General features: G+C 44.6%; 1 protein-coding gene across 1 annotated transcript; it reads left to right on the forward strand.

Annotated features, from left to right (window-relative positions):
- The first annotated feature begins 218 nt into the window (after positions 1–218).
- st3gal2 (ST3 beta-galactoside alpha-2,3-sialyltransferase 2) lies at positions 219–19338 on the forward strand. The gene is made up of 6 exons (XM_072695164.1): positions 219–862; positions 5116–5309; positions 10479–10658; positions 10965–11010; positions 12666–12785; positions 14177–19338. The coding sequence occupies exons 1-6, from the start codon at positions 518–520 to the stop codon at positions 14348–14350; spliced, it is 1059 nt and encodes a 352-aa protein (XP_072551265.1). The 5' UTR covers positions 219–517; the 3' UTR covers positions 14351–19338.
- The last annotated feature ends 167 nt before the right edge of the window (positions 19339–19505 follow it).

Genomic DNA, 19505 nt, shown 5'->3' on the forward strand with positions numbered 1-19505 from the left:
TGTTGCCACATCTGTTTAGTAATAAAATAAAGAGGATACATTCAGCCCAATGCTAATGCACCTTTTTCCTCTTGCTGTAGATTTCTGGACTAGAGCTGAAGGTGGATCCCTGCCATCTACCCACCCGGATCCCTGAAAGAGAGAGAGAGAGAGAGAGAAAACAAGTGACGGAGGGAGGTAGAGAGGGCGATTGGCAGTAAAAGTTTGACACTGTTAGCGTGAACAACATACAGAAAGACAGAAAACACCACCACCCGCCCTCAAGCTGTTTGTGTGCGCGTGTGTGTCGGCTGGCTCCAAGGGCACGGTGGCAGGGGCCGGTGCATGGCAGTGGGGGGGCCGAGCAGCGTCCGCTCCACAGCAGCGGACAGGCTGGGGGTCGTCCTGGGGCCTGGGCCTCGGCCTGGGCTGGGCCGCCTGGGCCAGGACGCAGAGGCTGGGCGAGCCAAGGCCCTGGGTGCCCGTCGGCATTGGAGCTGGGGCAGGGGATCGAGGGTCCCGGACAGGCCCGGGGGGCATGCGCTGCTCTCTGCGCGTGTGGGTGCTGCTGGGGTCACTGGCTCTCCTCTTCCTCACCTCACTGCTCTTCTCACTCTCTCTAAGAGGAGGTCCTGGCCTGCCCTACCTGGACCCAGGGCCCGGCTGGGAAGAGTCCCGCAGGGTGAAGCTGGTGCCCAATTATGCCGGATCCCACAAGCCAGTCGCGGCCGAGGGCAGCCAGCAGAAGACGTGTGCCTGCGTTCACTGTGTGGGCGACCCGGGCGTGTCTGACTGGTTTGATGAGAACTATGACCCCGACATCTCGCCCGTCTGGACACGGGACAACATACAGCTGCCTTCAGACGTCTACTACTGGTGGGTGGTAAGTAATCCAGCTGTATACTCATGTTCTCTAGGGGTGTGGCGATTCCAAAATATCATATTTTAATTGGATTTGATAGAGTGGGATCTCCATATCAGCCTGGGCTGCTTTCTGAACAAGTCAGAATACAGCGTAACCAGTCAGCATACATACTTGACATCACACAGGCACAGTAACAGAAGTTATGACAGGGGTGAAAAAAGCCTGGAACCACCGTGGAGTTGCAGAGGTTAATGTAAAAAGATTAAGAAAGGTTGGACAAAGGCTATTCAGAATTAATTATGACCAGTTTCTGTACATACAAGTGTTAGAATACTTCAAGAAAAAAACAAGTAAATACAAGAAATTGGAGGATACAGGCCCTCTAATATTGCCAGTTAACATAAAACGTAAAAGCACAATGTGCTCAATTACTGTATGCCATGTACTCAATTTTGAGGTAAAGAGGGAAGCAGTTATTTCAGAGGAGGGGTGGTCTGCCCTTGCTGAGGGCCTGCTTGTGTAATTTTATTCCATTTCAAGCAATACAATCAGTATTAAAATGAGTGCGTTATTTGTTCCAGTCTGTTGAATGCATTGTTCAATACCCATGAGAATTGAATTCAGACAGTGGAGTAAGTTTTGTATCAACTTTGGGGGGAGAAGGGGGTAAAGGGGGGCGTAGGGTGGAATGCCTTTAGAGTTACACTCAGCCAGGGCAAGGGGGGTCCCAAAAACATCTTAGCGCATGGTAGAGCGACCAGCACACTGAACAGTCACTCTCTTCCCCTTAAGATGATTTTAAAACTAAGATGCTTTTGGGAAACAAAGCCCTGACCATACCAACCTAACAGTTCACTAGACCTACTAAACTAGCTAACTAGCTGAGGCTGACAAATTATGCTACAGCTTTAGGCTTTTTTAACCTAGCGGAGAGCTGCAACCTGCAGTAGATTATCACAGGTAGCTGCTAAGTTTGCTCAACCTTACTTAAACATTATAGAAAATGGAGCGCAACATGCTAAGGCACATAAAAAATGCCCCAAGAGTTGACGGAAAATATGGACATAGATTAAAATATGTAAAAAATATTTTTTAAATGGTTTGTAGTAGGGTGGCGCAGTGGGGCTGCAGGTAATGCGTGTGTAGCAGGGTAGATGAATTGGCTACGCTAAATTGCCCCTGGGGTGAGTGTGTGAGTGAATGCTTGTGAGTGGTACCCTGCAATGAACTGGCACCCTGTCCAGGCCTATTCACAGATATCTGATGATGTTTAGGTCAGGGGACTGTGAGGGCCATGACAAAACCGTTAGCTTGCGTCTCTTGAGATTGTCTAGGATCCTTATCTTGCAGTAGAACCCATCGTGTTTTCCTCTTTAGCTTGTTTACAGACGGTGTGATGTTTGCTTCCAGAATTTGCTGGTATCAACTGAATCAATTCTTCCCTCTACCAGGAATTCATTCCCTGAGCCACTGGCTGCAACATAATTCCAATGCATGATCAAGCCACCCTCGTGCATAACAGTTGGAGAGGTGTTCTTTTCATGAAATGCTCCACCATTTTTCTCCAAACATACCTTCAATCATTGTGGCAAATTATCCTCCCCAATGGTAGACAGCCAACTACCAAACCCACTCGTTAGTACCCTCCCCCATCACATGTAATGTTCTCGACACTGGGAGGGTGAGGACTGACACATGCCTCCTCAGACACATGTGCAACCAGCCACAGGCTTTTTTAAATTGCCGCCGTTGCAGCGACACCGGGCAACCAACACACTCTGAGTGCCGGGTGCGCTGCTAGCAGATGCCTCTGACGGCCAGCATCACGCTGAAGTGGTGTGTGGACCAAGAGAGAGAGCCATCTTCCCACTCGGAGATTGAAAGGCCAGTTGTGCTCTCTCAGGCTCCGGCAGCTGATGGCAGGAAGCACAATCAGGATGGAACCAGTGCTGCTCGCTTAGTCCTCTGGACCACTTGGAGCTCACAGATGTTTATTTCTAACATGTAAACTTTATGATACATATAATAAAAATAATAAAAAATGCAAGAAACTCAAAGACGCTCAGTTTGTAGACTTTTGGAATTTGGAGTTTGGAGACTTTTGCACGGAATATCAGTAGCTGCTATCCTGGATCTCAAAGTCTTTGAATTAGTTTGAGGTGTTTCTCCCCTCAAAGCAGGGAAGGGCTGAACTCTGGAATTGTGCTTATGCAGCATGTCTAGGAGACTGAGAGCCAAAGGGGCAGTTTTATTAAAGAGAACATGAGTAATGTCTGAAAATGAAAAGGAGCACGCCAGCTTGAACAGCAGCAAAGTCTGTAATGAGGCCCTGGAACGAATTGGCGCCGGGAGAGACGCCTGGCTGATTTAAGCTGGAGGCTGTAACAGATGAGAAGAAGGTGGTTTTACTTACAAAGCAAGTGGAGGGGAGCGTTATTTTTTTTCTTCTTCTCCTGCACTGAGTGTTTGGTGAGGACGCAGGGTGACTCAAGGCTGCTCTAAATCGTGAATCTGTTCGGAGCCCTATTTGATCTGATGTCACGTTGGGTCGTTTGGGTCGTCTTGCCCGTGTGAGCAAGACGATGGTAAGTAATGTAAGCAAATGTGCTGAAGTGTCTAAGAGAGGGATAGGTGTTGGTTTCAGAGAGGACGAGGGAGTAAACACAAGCAGTGGCTGGTGGAGTGGCTGTAGGTTGTTGGTAAAGGTCATCCCCTTTGAGACAGCTCACATGATCTTCACAACTTTCCTGTTGTGTTTGTTGTGTCACTGGAGTATTAGAGGCTCTAGAGTTGTGCATACCCATCACACACACACTTTCACTAGCCTCTCTCTGCTGGCCTTAGCTGGGCTCAGAATAAAATCACTGGCTGGCATCGGCGTTTGGGGAACATCTGCCAAGAATTATTGGGCCGACTGGAGAGCCGATGGGCTCGGCCAACCGCTGGCACAGGAAAGAGATAGAGAGGGGGGGGGTAGATGGGAGAGGGCAGTTCAGTTAAGAGAGAAAGATAGCTGGAATAGTTAATGCTGGAACATTTGCATTTGAGTTTGAATGTGAGTGTTTTCTTTCATTCCGTGGCAGAGGCAGCTTCAGTGCAGTTGCTGAGAACTTAGCTCTGAGTGTATGTGTGTGTGTGTATGTGTGTGAGTCTGCATGGATAGGTACGCAGATGGCCTGAACATGAACAAGACAAAGCAAGCCTCAAGCAAAGCCGGTCTAGCTGGACCACAGTCCCTGCTAGCTTCAAGCAATCCTGCTAATCCCAGCTAGCTGTAAATGCTGATCTCCGGAGCTGGCTCAGTAGTCCTGGAGTAGATCAGCATTCTTGGATTTTGATCCCTCTGTAACTAGCTCTGCATGACTGTGTTATTAATGAGAGAATTGTTGGTTCTTAAAAGTGCCATAAAATGTCTACATAGAAGCTACACGTATGGACAAATAGTATTGGGACACCTGCTCATTCATAGTTTCTTCTGAAATCAAGGATATTAAAATACTTTCTCCAGAGTAACTCTGTCTTCTGTCCAGGGAGGAAGGCTTTCTTCTAGATTTTGGAGGAGCATTGCTGTCAGATTTTGATTGCATTCAGCGACAAAAGTGTTAAAGTCAGGATGCTGGATGATCACCATCATCACCCACCTCATTTTCAACTCCACAACTCATCAAAAATATTGGCTTTATACCCCTCTAGCATCGGCATTAGGCATGATGTGTACAGGTTCATGTGTATCTGCTTCAGAGAGTCCTAGACAAGCTGTGTCTATGTCAGTGATGGGTACAGCTTAAAGTAGCCGAATGCGTTCATTAAAAGGGGCGTCCACAAACATTCAGACTTATAGGGTATGTGACTTTGGTTGGGTGAAAATGCCCAGATGTGGCTTTACACACCCACACCCTAGAATGAAACAAGTTGCTGTTCTCGTAGCTTCGGCTTCTCGTGTGCCGCTGGCAAGTGGCATCAGGCAAAACTGCGGTTGTGAGGCCTGGTTCGGAGGTTGTCTATTTTCCGAAATCCAGCGAGCGTAGCGGTGATGTGCTGCTCACCTAGTCTTACTGAAGCACACTCTGGGCATGACTCTTGGGAAAACTATCTACAAAAGAAATCAAGCACCATGTGTTACTGTGTGTTACTGCAGCGCCATCTTGGACTAGCACTAGACAACTTTGAGGTTTGAGGTTCACTGTTTTCCATTCTGTGGCGCCGTTGACACTTTCTTTCCTTCTCTCTCTTTCTCTTTTTCTCTCTCTCCCCATCTGATCCCTGTGCAGATGCTGCAGCCACAGTTTAAGCCCCACAGTATCCAGCAGGTGCTGCTGAGGCTGTTCCAGGTTATCCCAGGCCGCTCGCCGTATGGCTCGTGGGACCCCGCCCGCTGCCTGCGCTGTGCTGTGGTGGGCAACTCGGGCAACCTTAGGGGTGCTGGCTATGGGCCAGTGATCGACGACCACAACTACATCATGAGGTGAGAGGGAGCGTAGGAAGGGATATGACTGTGATGGATCATTCGTTTTTTGCAGAACCGTCACATGACCACTGCAAAACAAGACACAGTATGAGACATCCTAACATCCTGACTGATTCTACACAGATACAGAGAGTGCGCCTCAGAGACACATCTCTACAGTAAGCAGCTCTTTAGTCAGTTCTCCTTACCTGAGCCAGATACAATGGATTGACATTTCAAGAGATCTCAACCTTCAGCCGAGAGCAGATTGAGGTTGGACACAATGTGCTTATTTAGAGAGAAAAAAAGTAGGAGGGGTGCGAAATGTTGCCCTTGGGGAGGTGTGGAGGAGAGGTAGATGTTTCGGAGTGAGCAGAGACAGAGGAGAGAGACAGCAGGAGGCAGAGGAGAGAAAGCGAGCAAGATGAATGCATAAATTGAGGGACTATTTTGGTAAAGTCTTTATTGATTCTGCTTTGAGCTCTCAAATGAGTCCTCCGTTGCTCCCCATATCCATCTCTTTCCTCCCTACAGCGTCTGCCTCAGTTCTTTCACCATTCATTTGGAACTGCTGTCGCCTCTTGTTCAGCCACCTTAGAAGCGGCAGGCTGTGCGGGCTGTTTGCTGCCTTCGGTTGGAGTGAAATTTGTTTTTGTTTCTGCCTTTTGGTGCCAAACTATTTTGATCCAATGGGGTTGTTTATAAAAAGCAGTGTAAAGTTGCTAGTTACATTAGAAATATATATAATGTAATGAATAATGAATGATTTTGAATGAATTGTTCCCTTGACGTCTCTCTCTTTGTGTCCTGTTGATTGAGAACATTTTATCATTGGTTGTATGTACATTGGTTTCACTGGACACCATAGTCTATTCCATAAATCGGGAACTGCCCACTCCCTAAGCTAGCCTCCTGGCTACAGCTCCACCGAGTATCAGACAACCCAGTGCAGCTGCTGTTGACTAACTGCTGAGCTGAGTGTTGAGAATAAAAATGTTTGTCTGATCGAGAAAAATCAAGCGGAACAGAACAGTGAAATGGGACTGGATATCTATGTCACTGCACACGTACAACAAAAGCGGTTTTGGTTGGGTGGACAAAAACAACAAAGAATTTCTGACGAGACTGCAGCTCAAATGCAGTCAATGCACCAGAACCACAGATAATACAGTTCCACACTGGAGAACTGCTGAGGGCTGTGAGTAATGTCTCGTAAAAGCCCCTAGAAGACACCAGAGGGCACTCTGCTAATACAGAAGTGGTAAAAACAAAGGATCGGAACTGGATCAGGTTCATAATAGCAGATTCCTGATCCATTCAAATTGGCCTTGATCGGCCTAATCCTGATCAATCTGACATCCCTAACTGTCGGCTGCCTATATTATGTTTTAGGCAAGTATTTGCCGATACCAATATGATTCTGATGTCACCATACATCAAAAATGACAAACTTCATATCAGTCAGGCTATAATACATATTTATATCTTAACATTAGTGAAAAAGACTAATGCACTAAGTCTAGTGCAGTCTTCTCTGCTTCTGAAAGTGCAGCAAGAAGCACTCCTTTCTGCAGCAAAAAGTAAGCATTGGAAAGTAAGCTGGGGGGCCACTGGATAGCTCAGTGTTTGTGCAGAGACTTTTGGCAGATGAGCGCTTGCCAAACATACAGTAGATCCACTCCAGCTGGCAGTATGGGCCGGAGTCAGTTGTACCTGTCTCAAATGGCTGGTATTGGCCCTATAAATAAGTGAATCTGTTGGTGCGCCACCCTCTGTTCCAAGCTGGAACAACTACAAAGGGCTGCCGCTCTCTCTCCCACACCGCAACACTGCCAGGCCTTTCAGATATCTGTGAAATAAATCTTTCATAGAGTAGACACAAAAAAAAGCCCTTGTGTTCAGGCAACCACTGTCAGTGGGCGCCAGAGTTGGAAGAATCCAGGGGAATCAAACAGGCAAAACTGAGAACAGGGTAGTATGATTTCGTTTTGCTTTTTGTTTGACTGTTCATGCCTTGACGGTTGGTTTTGCCTGTTTTTTGGGCCTTGTTACTAAGCAAGCCCACAATTGAGCCTTTAATCTCCTGGTCTCTTACACTAAATGTTGGAGAAAGAACACACACATCTTATGAACAAAGTTCTGTTTCATTTTTGACTGAATTAAAATTTGAGCTTGTGTTTACTTTTGGGATCTTACAACTGGGATGCACCAATAGCAGAGTTTTGGACTGATCTCATTACCCAGTATTACTGTTACGCATATTTTAGGATGCCAATGCTTTTATGTTTAGAAATGGCAGAAATTTGAACAATATCTATCTGAATTGGCATAATAGAGAAATGTGCTATTTATTAGTGGAGGGATACAGTTGCAGAGGCACACTAGTCCATCATCATGTAAACATTCTGCTTTTTCAGAGCATAAAAAATAGGAATGTCCTGATCCAGGTTTTTAGCCTACCAATCTAATCTCAACCGATATCCATCCTATCCAATCCTTGGCTCTTTTACTTCACCTGCCTATGAAGGAACCCTGTCGCAAATGCTGTCATAGGACAGCTATTGTGGTACATTTTTGCGGTCCACTGTAAAATACACTAAATGGACAAAAGTATTGGGACACCTGCTCATTAAGGCAGTAGGCATGGTGCCAATAGGTTCATGTTTTATCTGCTCCAGAGAGTCACGTTGGATTCTATTGGCAATACTTCTCCACAGGGACTAGATAAGGTGTGTGTGGGTGCATTTGCACATCTGTAGCAAGGGTGTTAAAGCAGGACATCCACTAAAATGTGCATGGCGGGGTGCCTTCAGAGCCTTCTAAACTGATCTTACCATCTAAGAACGCTCCTCACTGCTGAGGGCTGTGAGAAATGTCTCTGCTAGATCACAGTGGTGAAAACCAAAGGATCAGGTCTGCATTAGGTTTGTAATAGCCGATACCTGATCCATTAAAATATACCTGGATCAATCCACTGGATTGAATTTGGGCATCTTGTTACTGAGCAAGCCAACATTCGGGCCTTTATTCTGTTTGTCTCTTGCACTGAACGCTGGAAGAACATGTGTCTCATGGAAAAATTCCATAAAGGCTTAAGAAGGTCCTCTGGTTTCTGAATAAAGCAAGGCCCCTGAGGTTTACTCTTAAGAGGATAAAGATAGAGGAATGTATAGATTATTGCCAAAGACCATGTCGTCAGAAGCTGCAGCAGCTCACAAAAAAGCTCAGCTAATTCCTGAAGCTCTTCACACCGGGGGAGGCACACATAAAGAAATGAAGGCGCCCAAATTCCGATAAGCGCACAGCAAACACAGAAGGTTTCTTTTAGAAACATGCAGTCAGGGATGGAAAATCAAAATCAGTTGCAGGGAAATGGAGAGTGTAGGCGGGGTGGCTTACGTTCAATGAAAAGTGGAAGGGAGAGCATACAGAAGAGCACATCGATCTACGGCTTGCAATTGAGGGGTGAAAGGCAAGCTGGAGAGAGACAAAGATGAGGACGGAACATGGATGAACTGAATCTCTCCACAGAGACGAAGCTGTCAGTTGCTCTCTTTGTCTGAGTCTGTCACACACTCTCTCCCTGTCTTTCTGTCTCTCTGCTCCTTTCTCTGTCCATCTCTCTTATTCACCAAGTTGTCACTTTATTAGAAACACCTTACTTGTACACTCATTGGCCGTTTTATCGTAAACACCTCTCACGTGCACTTTGTTGGTTTACTCTTGCTAATAGGGTCCCATCTGTTGCAGCAAAATTGACAGCACCCCTCTACCTCATTTCACACCATTTGACCCAGCATCATTTGACCAATTATTATGTGGGTGGTGGACCCAGCACTCTCAGTGTGTGTGTGTGTGTGTTTTATACACCTCAGTGTCAGTGCTGGGTTGAGAATAGTCCACCAACCAAAATATCTGGTCAAGAGTGCTCTTGTGGTTAGGAAGCCTGACTAACAAGAGTGATGAGGTGAGACCAGGGCAACACCTAACACAGGGTAAAGCAATCTTCCCATTTTCCAATTTATCATATGTTATTATCGCCGAAGTACAGCCTACACACAGCAGGGATAGATTTAGCCATCCCACAGAAACAATGAGGAGTCCATATTCCCCCATATAATTACCACCCCACTTCCTCTCCAACCCCCCAGTAAGTATTGGATGGAGCACCAACCATCTTTCGAGAGAACACAGTTCCACTGCTTCACAGCTCAATGCTTGTGGGCTTTATATGTGCCTAATGCCAGGGGTGGGCTAGAGGAGTTTAAAGCCCCCAGCATTGAGCTGTGGAGCAGCGGAACTGTGATCATCCAACATCCTGACCTGATTGTAAAATGCAATCAAGTCTTCACCGCAATGCTTCAAAATGTAGTAGGAAGCCTTCTGCCCTGGACAGAAGAGACAGTTACTCCAATGAAAGCAGGATACACTCTTTTTAATACCTATTAATTTGGTAAGAAACAATAAATAAGCGGGTGTCCCAATACTTTTGTCTATATAGTGTATTTCTATTGAAGTGGCCGGTAAGTTAAAAAATGCCAGTGGTGCTCCTACGCCAGTGGATGGATGTAATAAACAGGTAATTTAGTGTGGTGTCTTTTTCCTCTTTGTCTCTTCATCTCTGAGCCACTACATCTCTGTCTTTCTCCGTGTTCATCTGGCTATCCCTCAAGTGAGTGTCGTCTGAAATTGGAGGCTGTTGGTCTGTCCGTCTCACTCGGCATAATTTAGGTTGATTTATGAGGCCTGTGCCAGTGATTTCCTGGCTTTTCCTCGAATGCTGAAGGCGTCCTCTTTAGGCTTTGCTATATTTATAGCGCTGTTGAAGTGCAGAGGCTCGACCCACGGACTGCAGCACTATTTCGGTCATGATCCAATCACACTTTGTCAAGCTTCTGTGGAGAGTGAACCCTTTTTACCTGCTTGCTGTCAGGCACGCCACCCAGCTCCTTCTAAATGAGCCTTTCGCGTTATGGGCAGTTGAGTCATTTTGGTCACGTAACGTTTCAGACTAATGTCAGTATGAGAACCGTAATTCAGGCCAGTTCTTTCTGCTCATTTACTCCAGCCCTTACATGAAGGAAACGCAGTACGGCAGGGTAATAGAATTGTGAGCCAATAAAAATGTATGAGCTGTGCTTTTGAAGTGTCTGGACTGAGTGAGTAACTGCTGTTTTGGCTTCCCAGGATAAACCTGGCTCCCACAGTGGGGTATGAAGAGGACGTAGGCAGCCACACCACCCACCACTTCATGTACCCGGAAAGTGCCAAGAACCTGGCTGCCAACGTCAGCTTTGTTCTAGTGCCCTTCAAGACTCTGGACCTGCTCTGGATCACCAGCGCCCTCTCCACTGGCCAGATCCGCTTGTAAGAGAACTCACACACACACACACATACATACGTACGTACGTACATACAGAAGCTCAGCATACACTGGTCTAGATACACACATACAAACACTCAAGTACCAGACAAGTATCCAGTCTCTCACAGCTGAGCAACTGTGAAACACCCACACATGCTGCTCATGAGTTCATAGTGGTCTGCAGTCTCACACTTCCATTCGTGCAAACACACACACACACACATTCTAGGTCAGAACACATCATTAACAAAGGCCTAAATTCTGTCTTTTCCCACTTTTTCCTCATTTTCTCTCTCTCTCACTCTCAGTACCTATGCTCCAGTGAAGCAGTTTCTGCGCGTGGACAAGGACAAGGTAATCTACAACCAGCACCCATCTTTATAGTCTTCTTTTGTGTTGTCCTGGGTACTGCTACACTGCTGTCAGCCTGTCCAGCCTGAGAAAAAAAAAACACTATTGCAAAGGTTGTATCTACAAGAGTTTATGTTGCTTTTGTTGGAGTAACTGTCGCTACTGTCCAGGGAAGGCATTTTTACTAGATTTTGGAGCATTGCTCCAAGGATTTGATTGCATTTAGCAACAAAATCATTACTGTGGTCAGGATGCTAGATGGGTCACCTCATCCCTAACTCATCCCAAAAGCACTGGATGGATTCTGTTGGCAATAGTCCCTCTATACAGGGGCCTAACTGAATGCATTCATTAGAAGGGGTGTTCACAAACATTTGGACATATAGTGTTTATTCACGTGGCATGTAAAGGTTGGGCAACATTTTTTGGAAATGTTAGCATTAGTGTGAATGGATAAAGGAGAAGACGAACTGGTCTCCAAAAAGCATAAAGTGAATGAGTTTAGAAAAGTAAAAAGTTGGAGCACCAAAAAAAGTAAAAGAAAAGGAGCACCATGCAGAAATGTGGCACCCAATATCTTTGTGCTCTCAGATAACTTTTACCAAGGGCTCAGACCTTAATTAGCTTGTTAGGACGATGTTTTTAAAGTTTTGTTTCACAGCCATTGTTAAGAAAAAATATTTGCTCCTCAAACCTTGTCCCAATGACAGGCATCAGCCAAGGATATAAATAAAAATAAAATAACTGATGCCTACAAAGCAGGAGAAGGCTACAAGAAGACCGCAAAGGGTTTTTTTCAGGTAGCTGTTTCCTCAGTTCATAATGTAATTAGGAAATATCCGTTAACAAGAACGGTGGAGGTCCAGTTGAGGTCTGGAACAACTTTCAGAGAGAACTGCTTGTAAGGTTGCTGGAATGGTAAATCAGAACCCCCGTTTGACTGCTAAAGACCTTCAGGATTGGTGGTGCACTGTTTTACTGTGCAGCAACACCTGCACAAATCTCACAAAACTATTCAAACTTTTCTTCATTTTAAAAAATTAAAAATCCAAGTTTCCAGTGTCCAGTCCTGGAAGTTATTCTCCCTAAAAAGTTAATGTAATTGATTGGCCACATAGTGTCACACCTACCAAGGATTACAAAGTCCAGGACTTTTCCAAAAACTTTCTGGGAGAATAACTTTCAAGACTGGAAACTGGATTCAACTTCCAGATTAAAGACCTCTGATCTAAGCATTTCAATGGTCCTTTGACTTGCAAAGTTTTTAAAGAGTGTATTCAAGCTGAATTAGTTATACCTGAGGAAATACTGCAATTTAGTAATCTGTGATTTTAATCCCATATGAAACTGTAATGTCCCTGGTCTCACAAGTAATAATTTGGGCATTGTGACTGACCTTCAGTAGTATGCTCCTTCAGTAATCGTATTTCTGTTGAACTCACAATACTGTAATCACACAACCCTTGTAGCAGACAAGGTTATGTTCTTATTATTAAACGTCACACCTGACACTAATCCAGCTCGAATAGCACTTATCACTAATGGTCCTCGTCTTGCTGGGGAAATGTGCAGGCTGTGAGGTTTGGTGTTCCTCACCAGCCACCGTTCATTCCAAGCCCACTCTGACTGTTGTGAATTTCTCCTCTGCTGTCCCGTAGGTTCAGATCTTCAATCCTGCGTTCTTCAAGTACATCCACGACCGCTGGACACGGCACCATGGACGCTACCCTTCCACAGGCATGCTGGTCCTCTTCTTTGCGCTACACGTGTGTGACGAGGTAAAGTATGCACACAGTACATACACATAAAGTCCAGGACTTACATCATGAAGTACTGGTTTGAAATATCAGTCAACTTTAAGCGTCTGTCAAACACTTTTTTTAGGCAGTTATCTGCCGATACCAGTGTGATGCAAATATTATTGTGGGGGCACCATGAGTAGCAAAAAGAATTCTATATAGTACTGGAAATTGGTTATTTGAGCAATAGTGGAACACTTCAAGAACCCCACCCCCCTCTTTTAAGAGTATTTGGAAGAGCTTGACTGGAATTTCCCCACTGCGGGACTAATAAAGGACTATCTTATCTTATCTTATCTTATCTTTGTATTTCTTCCTGTAGGTTGTGAGCTAGAATGGAAAAACTGTATGTTGATAGTACCCTAGTGAGCTCAAAAAGCTCAAAATGTTCTCCATAAGCCCACCATAAAAGAAAAATCTGCATGTTTCACTTTAAGGCACAAAAATATGGTCGTAAACAGACTTGTAAAAAGTCACACATGTACTATTTTTACATCAACTTTATATACTCAAAAATGCATTATATGCAATCTTTAAGAATAGCTCATTTTAAAATAGTGTAGTGTAGTGTAGATTTTTTAGAGCTGTAGAGCCTCGCTTCCTAGTGATGCTGCATCAGCAGGAGTTTGAAAAGAGGCAGTGGCTGACTTCAGATGTGCTAGTCTTCCTGTGCCGTTAGCTTACTTTAAAAGCGAAGGATGTTTTTGCCTTTTTCTGTAATTTGGAGATGCATGGTACTGTGCTGTGCAGAGATGACTGCACCCTGCATAACAACAAAAAGAGCAGAGATACACATACACATACTTACAAATATGCATTATCAAAAAAACGCATATGTATAAATAATTTGTGACACAAACTAAAACTGTGCTTTTATCTAAAATGTTTCTGGAGATTGTTACATGAAAGTTAAGCTTCTTTAACATAAAGATGATCATATAGCATAAACCCCAAATATTTATAAGATGAAGCTAATTCTATTGCTTTACCAGACAAATTTAGGATGTAAGCCGTCGACAGTTAAGATTATGCTAAATTATCACAAATGCTTTCTGTATTTTATTGGAAAAGAGCTTCTGCAGGTTATGGGCCACAACTATAAATATTAGTATCTTCTGCATAAAAGTGCATATTGCCATTGTAAATATTACTGCTTAGGTAGTTAATATATATGATAGACAGCAGGGGGTGTGGTACTATTTTTTTATATACAAATCAGCCTGAAAAGCAGATAAAATACTATTACTAGTTAAAACAGCTGTAGTTGGTCTAAAACTAAGGATTCAGTAATATCCCTGCAAATAATCTGATGCTCTTACTGCTGTAAGGAGGCTGTAAATAAGTCAAAGATCATATCTGTTTTGGCCTAGGTGAATGTATTTGGCTTTGGAGCAGACAGCCGGGGGAACTGGCACCACTACTGGGAGCAGAACCGCTACTCCGGAGAGTTCCGTAAAACAGGTGTCCACGACGCAGACTATGAGGCCCAGATCATTGACCGGCTTGCCAAGGCTGGCAAAATCACCGTCTTTCCTGGAAAGTGAAGTGTCCTAGAGTAGGTGTGACAGGGTGGATGAACTAAAGCCCAGCTATTCAACCGCAGCTCCAGCTGACTTTGTATTACGCTTGTGTACTATCTACTAGTGCTTTCAGATTGGAAACGATTGGTCCTGACGAATGATTCAGGACTACTCCTCACATAATCAGGCCAGTCCTGATTAGTCAGGATTTAGGCCCTCCCCATTTTTAACCGGCGGTTTTCGTGTGCGGAGGCAGTCAGTCGTAACTGTTCCTTCCAGGCCTACCTCAACCAGGACGAGGAACGCAGTGATTGAGGGACACAGATGCACCCTCCCTTCTCAAACCCTTGGGTGGAGTATCAGCGTTTGGGGCTGGTTAACCCAGCTCATGTTCACCAGAAGAACTGCACCACAGAAAAGTATGTAATCGAACATAATGCTCATCATTCATCCCAGTCATACCCGCCTCTCGTGCGCTCAGCCGGTGGACTGGGAAGATGGGTGTGTTCAGCCAACAGTGACCGCTGGCCTAGTGCTCCAATCTTCAATGCTTAAGGCCGGAATGAGCAGTCACAACCACACTGTGCTGCATTGCAGCAGGTAGAGACTTTGTGTCCCCCAGGGGGCGTACTAGAGCGAGTGGAAGTTTACAAGAATTGGTTTTAGTTTGTTGTATTAAACATTTTATCTGTACGTTTTATCGTGTTCAAGGGTCAGTGTGACCCCCACATCACTGTGCTCTAAAACCCATTGAACAGATGTTAGCCATTACTCTGTTTGTTTAATTATTTAAATGGGTCTTGCCACACAGTATTAGTTGACTGATCGATCATTTCAAGGGGACGAGAAGTTCACGCTCACCGTTGCTGGCTGAACTGAAACCACTTGTGTAGTCCAGTGTGCTTACATACACAACCTGTGTTTAGACATACGAGATTTATGAAGTCAAGCAGTAGGGCTCACTCAAAATTTGGTTACTGTCTGCTGAGGTAGAGGTAAAATAGCATATGAGCCAGTGTTTCACTGACAAAGATAATAAAGTATTATCTGCTGCCACCTGGTGTCCAACGTGGGACACTACCTCACTAATGAGCAGGAACAAAAAACATGCTTTTCAGGAACAAATGTAGAGAGGGAATTCCAAAAACTTTTAGAAATTTCTGCTTGACCCAGCGATTACTTAATGCCTCCTTTGCAGTGGTGGGGATAGGCATCAGAGGTCCCAATGTTATGCAAGTAAGAGTATAGCCTATAACTTTACATACTCTCCAAAACCAGCAAAGAAACTACATATCTTCTGAGTTTTTATACTGTATGCAATGTTGATATTAGTACAATACTGGTCAATGTGAACAGAATAAGGTTTATTTGGGTACTACTCTGCCTGATATGGCCCTGCATGATTCTTTCTGCTTCACAAAATATGGCTTAGGCTAAAAATCTTGTCTCAGCGCTATTGTAAAACAGTGTATCCCGTGCCAGACACTGCATTTGTAATGATTTCATGTTGTACCTTTATGTGAGGGAGCTTTTAGAGGCATTAAATGTCTGGTTTTGGACGTCTGGTTCCCATCACCACTGCTGTGAAGAATTCTCTGAAACAATTCAACTAAACTGATAAATTTTGCAAACATTTTGGAAAGTCTGTGGAATTCCCCTTTAACACCTTCCTCTGAGAAGGCCACACTGCTCCATGTTGTGGATACTTGAAAGACTGGCAGCATCAGTATATGGTCTCCTGGCACATTTCTTGTGACATTACTGTGACCGATAGCTTAGACTCAGCCTTCGTGCAGCATGTGAGATCATGTCGGAGTGTAGCATTAAAACCGTGTTTCAGTGCTATTTGGTATTTAGAACAGATTCATAGCTGCAAACTGAATCAAGGTGATGTCTGTTTTGGTTGTTGTTGTTGTTTTTTTTTTGTTTTTTTTTGTCAGTTTTCTTCTGGTCAATGAGGTTCATCTCCCTGAATCTGTGACTGATCTTGCTTCTTCAGACACTCTGAGACTACACTTTCAAAATCTGGACTGATTTAAATATACAGTTGTATGCAAATGTTTAGAGTGTAGAGAATTTGTTCTGTGGTGCCCAACTCTTTGCATAAGACCACACTCACAATCGCATGCAAGACTTTGGTCACCCCTGCTCAAGGTTTCTGTTACTGTGAATAGTTAAGGGTGTACGAGGACTGATCTCTGCGTGTTTGTTCAGGTGTTGCTGCACAGTAGAACAGTGCACCAGCACCACAGTCTGCTAAATCTTCCTGAAGGTCTTTTGGAATTAAATGGGGGTCTTGTTTGCTCTTTCTAGGAATCCTACGAGCAGTTCCCTCTAAACGTTTTGTGGGTCAGCCACAAATTTCTGTTACCTGCATTACATAAATTCGTACAGCTTTCTCCTGATTGGGGTTTACATAGTCAGAGTATTTATAAGGCTTTGTCATTTTAATTACCTGGCCTTTCCTAATGATGACAAGCCATACCCCGAACAAGCTAATTAAGGTCTGAGACCTTGGTAAAAGTTATCTGAGAGTGCAAATCTTATGGGGTGCCACATTTTTTTGCATGGTACTCTTTTCCTTCTTCACTCTAAAGCCCTATTTGGATAGCCTTTGTTTACAAGAAGGAAACAACAACAAGACAACCCTACTTACCATGTATGTTGGCCTCCACCTTTAATCCATTCGTGGAGTGAACACATATGAGCACACATGCCCGGAGTGGTGGGCAGCCATTGCTGTGGCGCCAGAGGAGCAGGGAGGGTGAAGGGCCTTGCTCAAGGGCCTAACAGTGGCAGCAGGCCGAGCCCGGTTACAGAACCCATAATCCTGTCGTCAATAGCCCGGTGTAACATGGTCATTAGCATGCATGACTGTAATTTTACTACAGGACGTCTATAAAATTTGACAGATTCGAATGGGATAAGAAATGTGTATGGAGGACTGAGACGGTAGAGGCTACTTGATAATTGATAATAACCCACATAATTGATCATCTTATAACCCACTTATAATAACAATATAATAATAATAATAAATAAATTGGAATTTGTAAGTTAGCAGCTACGTGTTCAGAACCCATATGTAGGCTAATGGCTACGCTAAATTACGCAATGCCTTCCCTAAAGCTGTCAGAAGCGTCGCACCTCTGAGGAGGTATGCCACAGACTCGAGATATCTGTGCCATGCGCCTCCACACTTCTTTTTCTTATATTTCTCCATACAGAAAAAGAAAATGCGAAAATCTCATTTTCCACAGAATATGGCGAAATGTTTACCCACGTGTGGATAGAAAAAGGCGCCGGAACCTTTACTGTCGCGTGAAGCGCATCACTCCACCTCCCCATGTAAAAGTAGTCCCGTCTGAATTGGGCTTAAAACGTTCACCTTTTGTTTGTTGGAGATCAGTTCATCTTAGCTATTCACAGCAACAGAAATTTTAAGCAGGGGTGTTCACCACGCTTTTGCAGGCCACTGTGGGCAAACACACGTTATTTTATCCATCAATCCAGTTTCATTCGTCTTCTGTTCAAGTGTGTAGAGCAGTGTTGTGTGGAAGGGTAGAGAGTGGCAGGGTGGCCCATGCTTTCTGCTTTGGCATAGTCCATGCTTTCAGGTGCAGAGTAGAAGAACCCTTTCAGAAACGTAGACATATCAGCTGTTTCCAGTAGTGTGGAAAACCTGCGCACACTCTCACATATGCTTGCGTGCCTTGTCCTTGCTATGGACACATCCTCCCTGCAGTGCAACAGAAACCTCATGTTTAGAGCAGGCACACAGTTCCTTGACCCACATCCTGGTTCTCACACACAATCGATGGTCAGATGTTCTCCAAGGCCATCTCAACTCTGAAGCAGGGCACAATTTGCGCAAAAGGTCACTCTCACTCACACACACACACACACACACTCCTCTGTGAGGATTCTGTTAATACACCCCTTCACATTCAGCTACACCCTCCCTTCCCTAAAGCTCATCCAGCTCTCATCCATCACTGCTGAGCACTGTGCCTTTCAGGACCAGGGTGAACCCTCTTTCACCCAAGTCCTCTCGCCTCTGCCCTCTTCATTCACACGCTAGAGACCTGCCCTGGCCATTCACTTCTAACCTCTGTTGATTATTTATAGATGGAGCTGAGGGGGGTGGGGAGAAGCGTAGTATAGGGATGTGTGGTGAAGAACAGTGCTATGGAGTGGCAGAGGAAACTGTGGGATGTTGGTAAGTGTTCCTAGAAAAGGAAGCGCAGTCTGTCACCAAAGAGTCTCATAAGCAAACCTTAATTTTTTTAATCAGAAAGAAAAAAAAAAGTCCATGATGATCAATTGAAAAACCTGACTGGTATGAGAAAAGGGAAAATTCCCTGGCCTTCGAGCTTTGTAATGAGTACAAAGAAGGTCTAAATGAAAATGTGTTACTTTCAATAATAACATAAGACAGCTGTGATGTGGTGGCACAGCTGGAACACAGTCCATTTCACCCATAGCACGCTGAAATCACTCTGGCCTGTCTGAGAGTATTCACTTCCACCTGCGCTGCTGGTGATATTACTGTCTCACTCGTTCATATTCTTCACATCCAAGGCCTCCAGGTCTGTGCCTGACTCCTTTTAAGAGGAAACATACTTTTCTCTTTCCTTTCACCGACAGGGTTGCAGTAGGCCAATAGTTTGGAAGGCTAATGGAAGGACGCCTGCGATGTCACTTATGAATCTTTGCGATTTGGTTAAGGTTAAGTTCTGACTGATTCCATCACCCACATATTTGACACAGAGGTCCTCTCCTTTTCAGCTCTGAGGTCTCCACAAGCCAACCAGTAATCCACCGACAATACAGACTGTACATATCCTCCTGGTATTTTACTGCGCTTCTTAACAGGACTCCTCCTCATTAGTGGTGTAGTGACCATCAGTGCTCTCTTTCCTTCATTTTCCAATCTCAATCTGTATGTGTAATTATGGACTGTTTTTATCTTATGCTATTGTAAGAAATAAATGCAAATTTTAAAAAAGGCATTCAGTCTCTGGGTGTGATACTTGTCATGGCCACTTGCTCCCAACACTGGCACACACGTCTTCTCCAACACGTGCCCACCAGCCATCCATCTCCTACAGAGTACCTCGCTCTAAAGCATCGACAAGCAGATGCCAGTGCCAGCCAGCATTGCACTGGAGTGATATGG

The sequence above is a fragment of the Salminus brasiliensis genome, chromosome 13 (genome assembly GCF_030463535.1).
Source record: "Salminus brasiliensis chromosome 13, fSalBra1.hap2, whole genome shotgun sequence".
Taxonomy (NCBI): domain Eukaryota; kingdom Metazoa; phylum Chordata; class Actinopteri; order Characiformes; family Bryconidae; genus Salminus; species Salminus brasiliensis.

Excerpts from the sequence above, each read along its gene's own strand:
- st3gal2 (XM_072695164.1), top strand. The coding sequence starts at position 518 with ATGCGCTGCTCTCTGCGCGTGTGGGTGCTGCTGGGGTCACTGGCTCTC. Across the intron at positions 863-5,115 it reads ACGTCTACTACTGGTGGGTG|ATGCTGCAGCCACAGTTTAA; the intron begins GTAAGTAATCCA and ends ATCCCTGTGCAG. Across the intron at positions 10,659-10,964 it reads TCCACTGGCCAGATCCGCTT|TACCTATGCTCCAGTGAAGC; the intron begins GTAAGAGAACTC and ends TCTCACTCTCAG.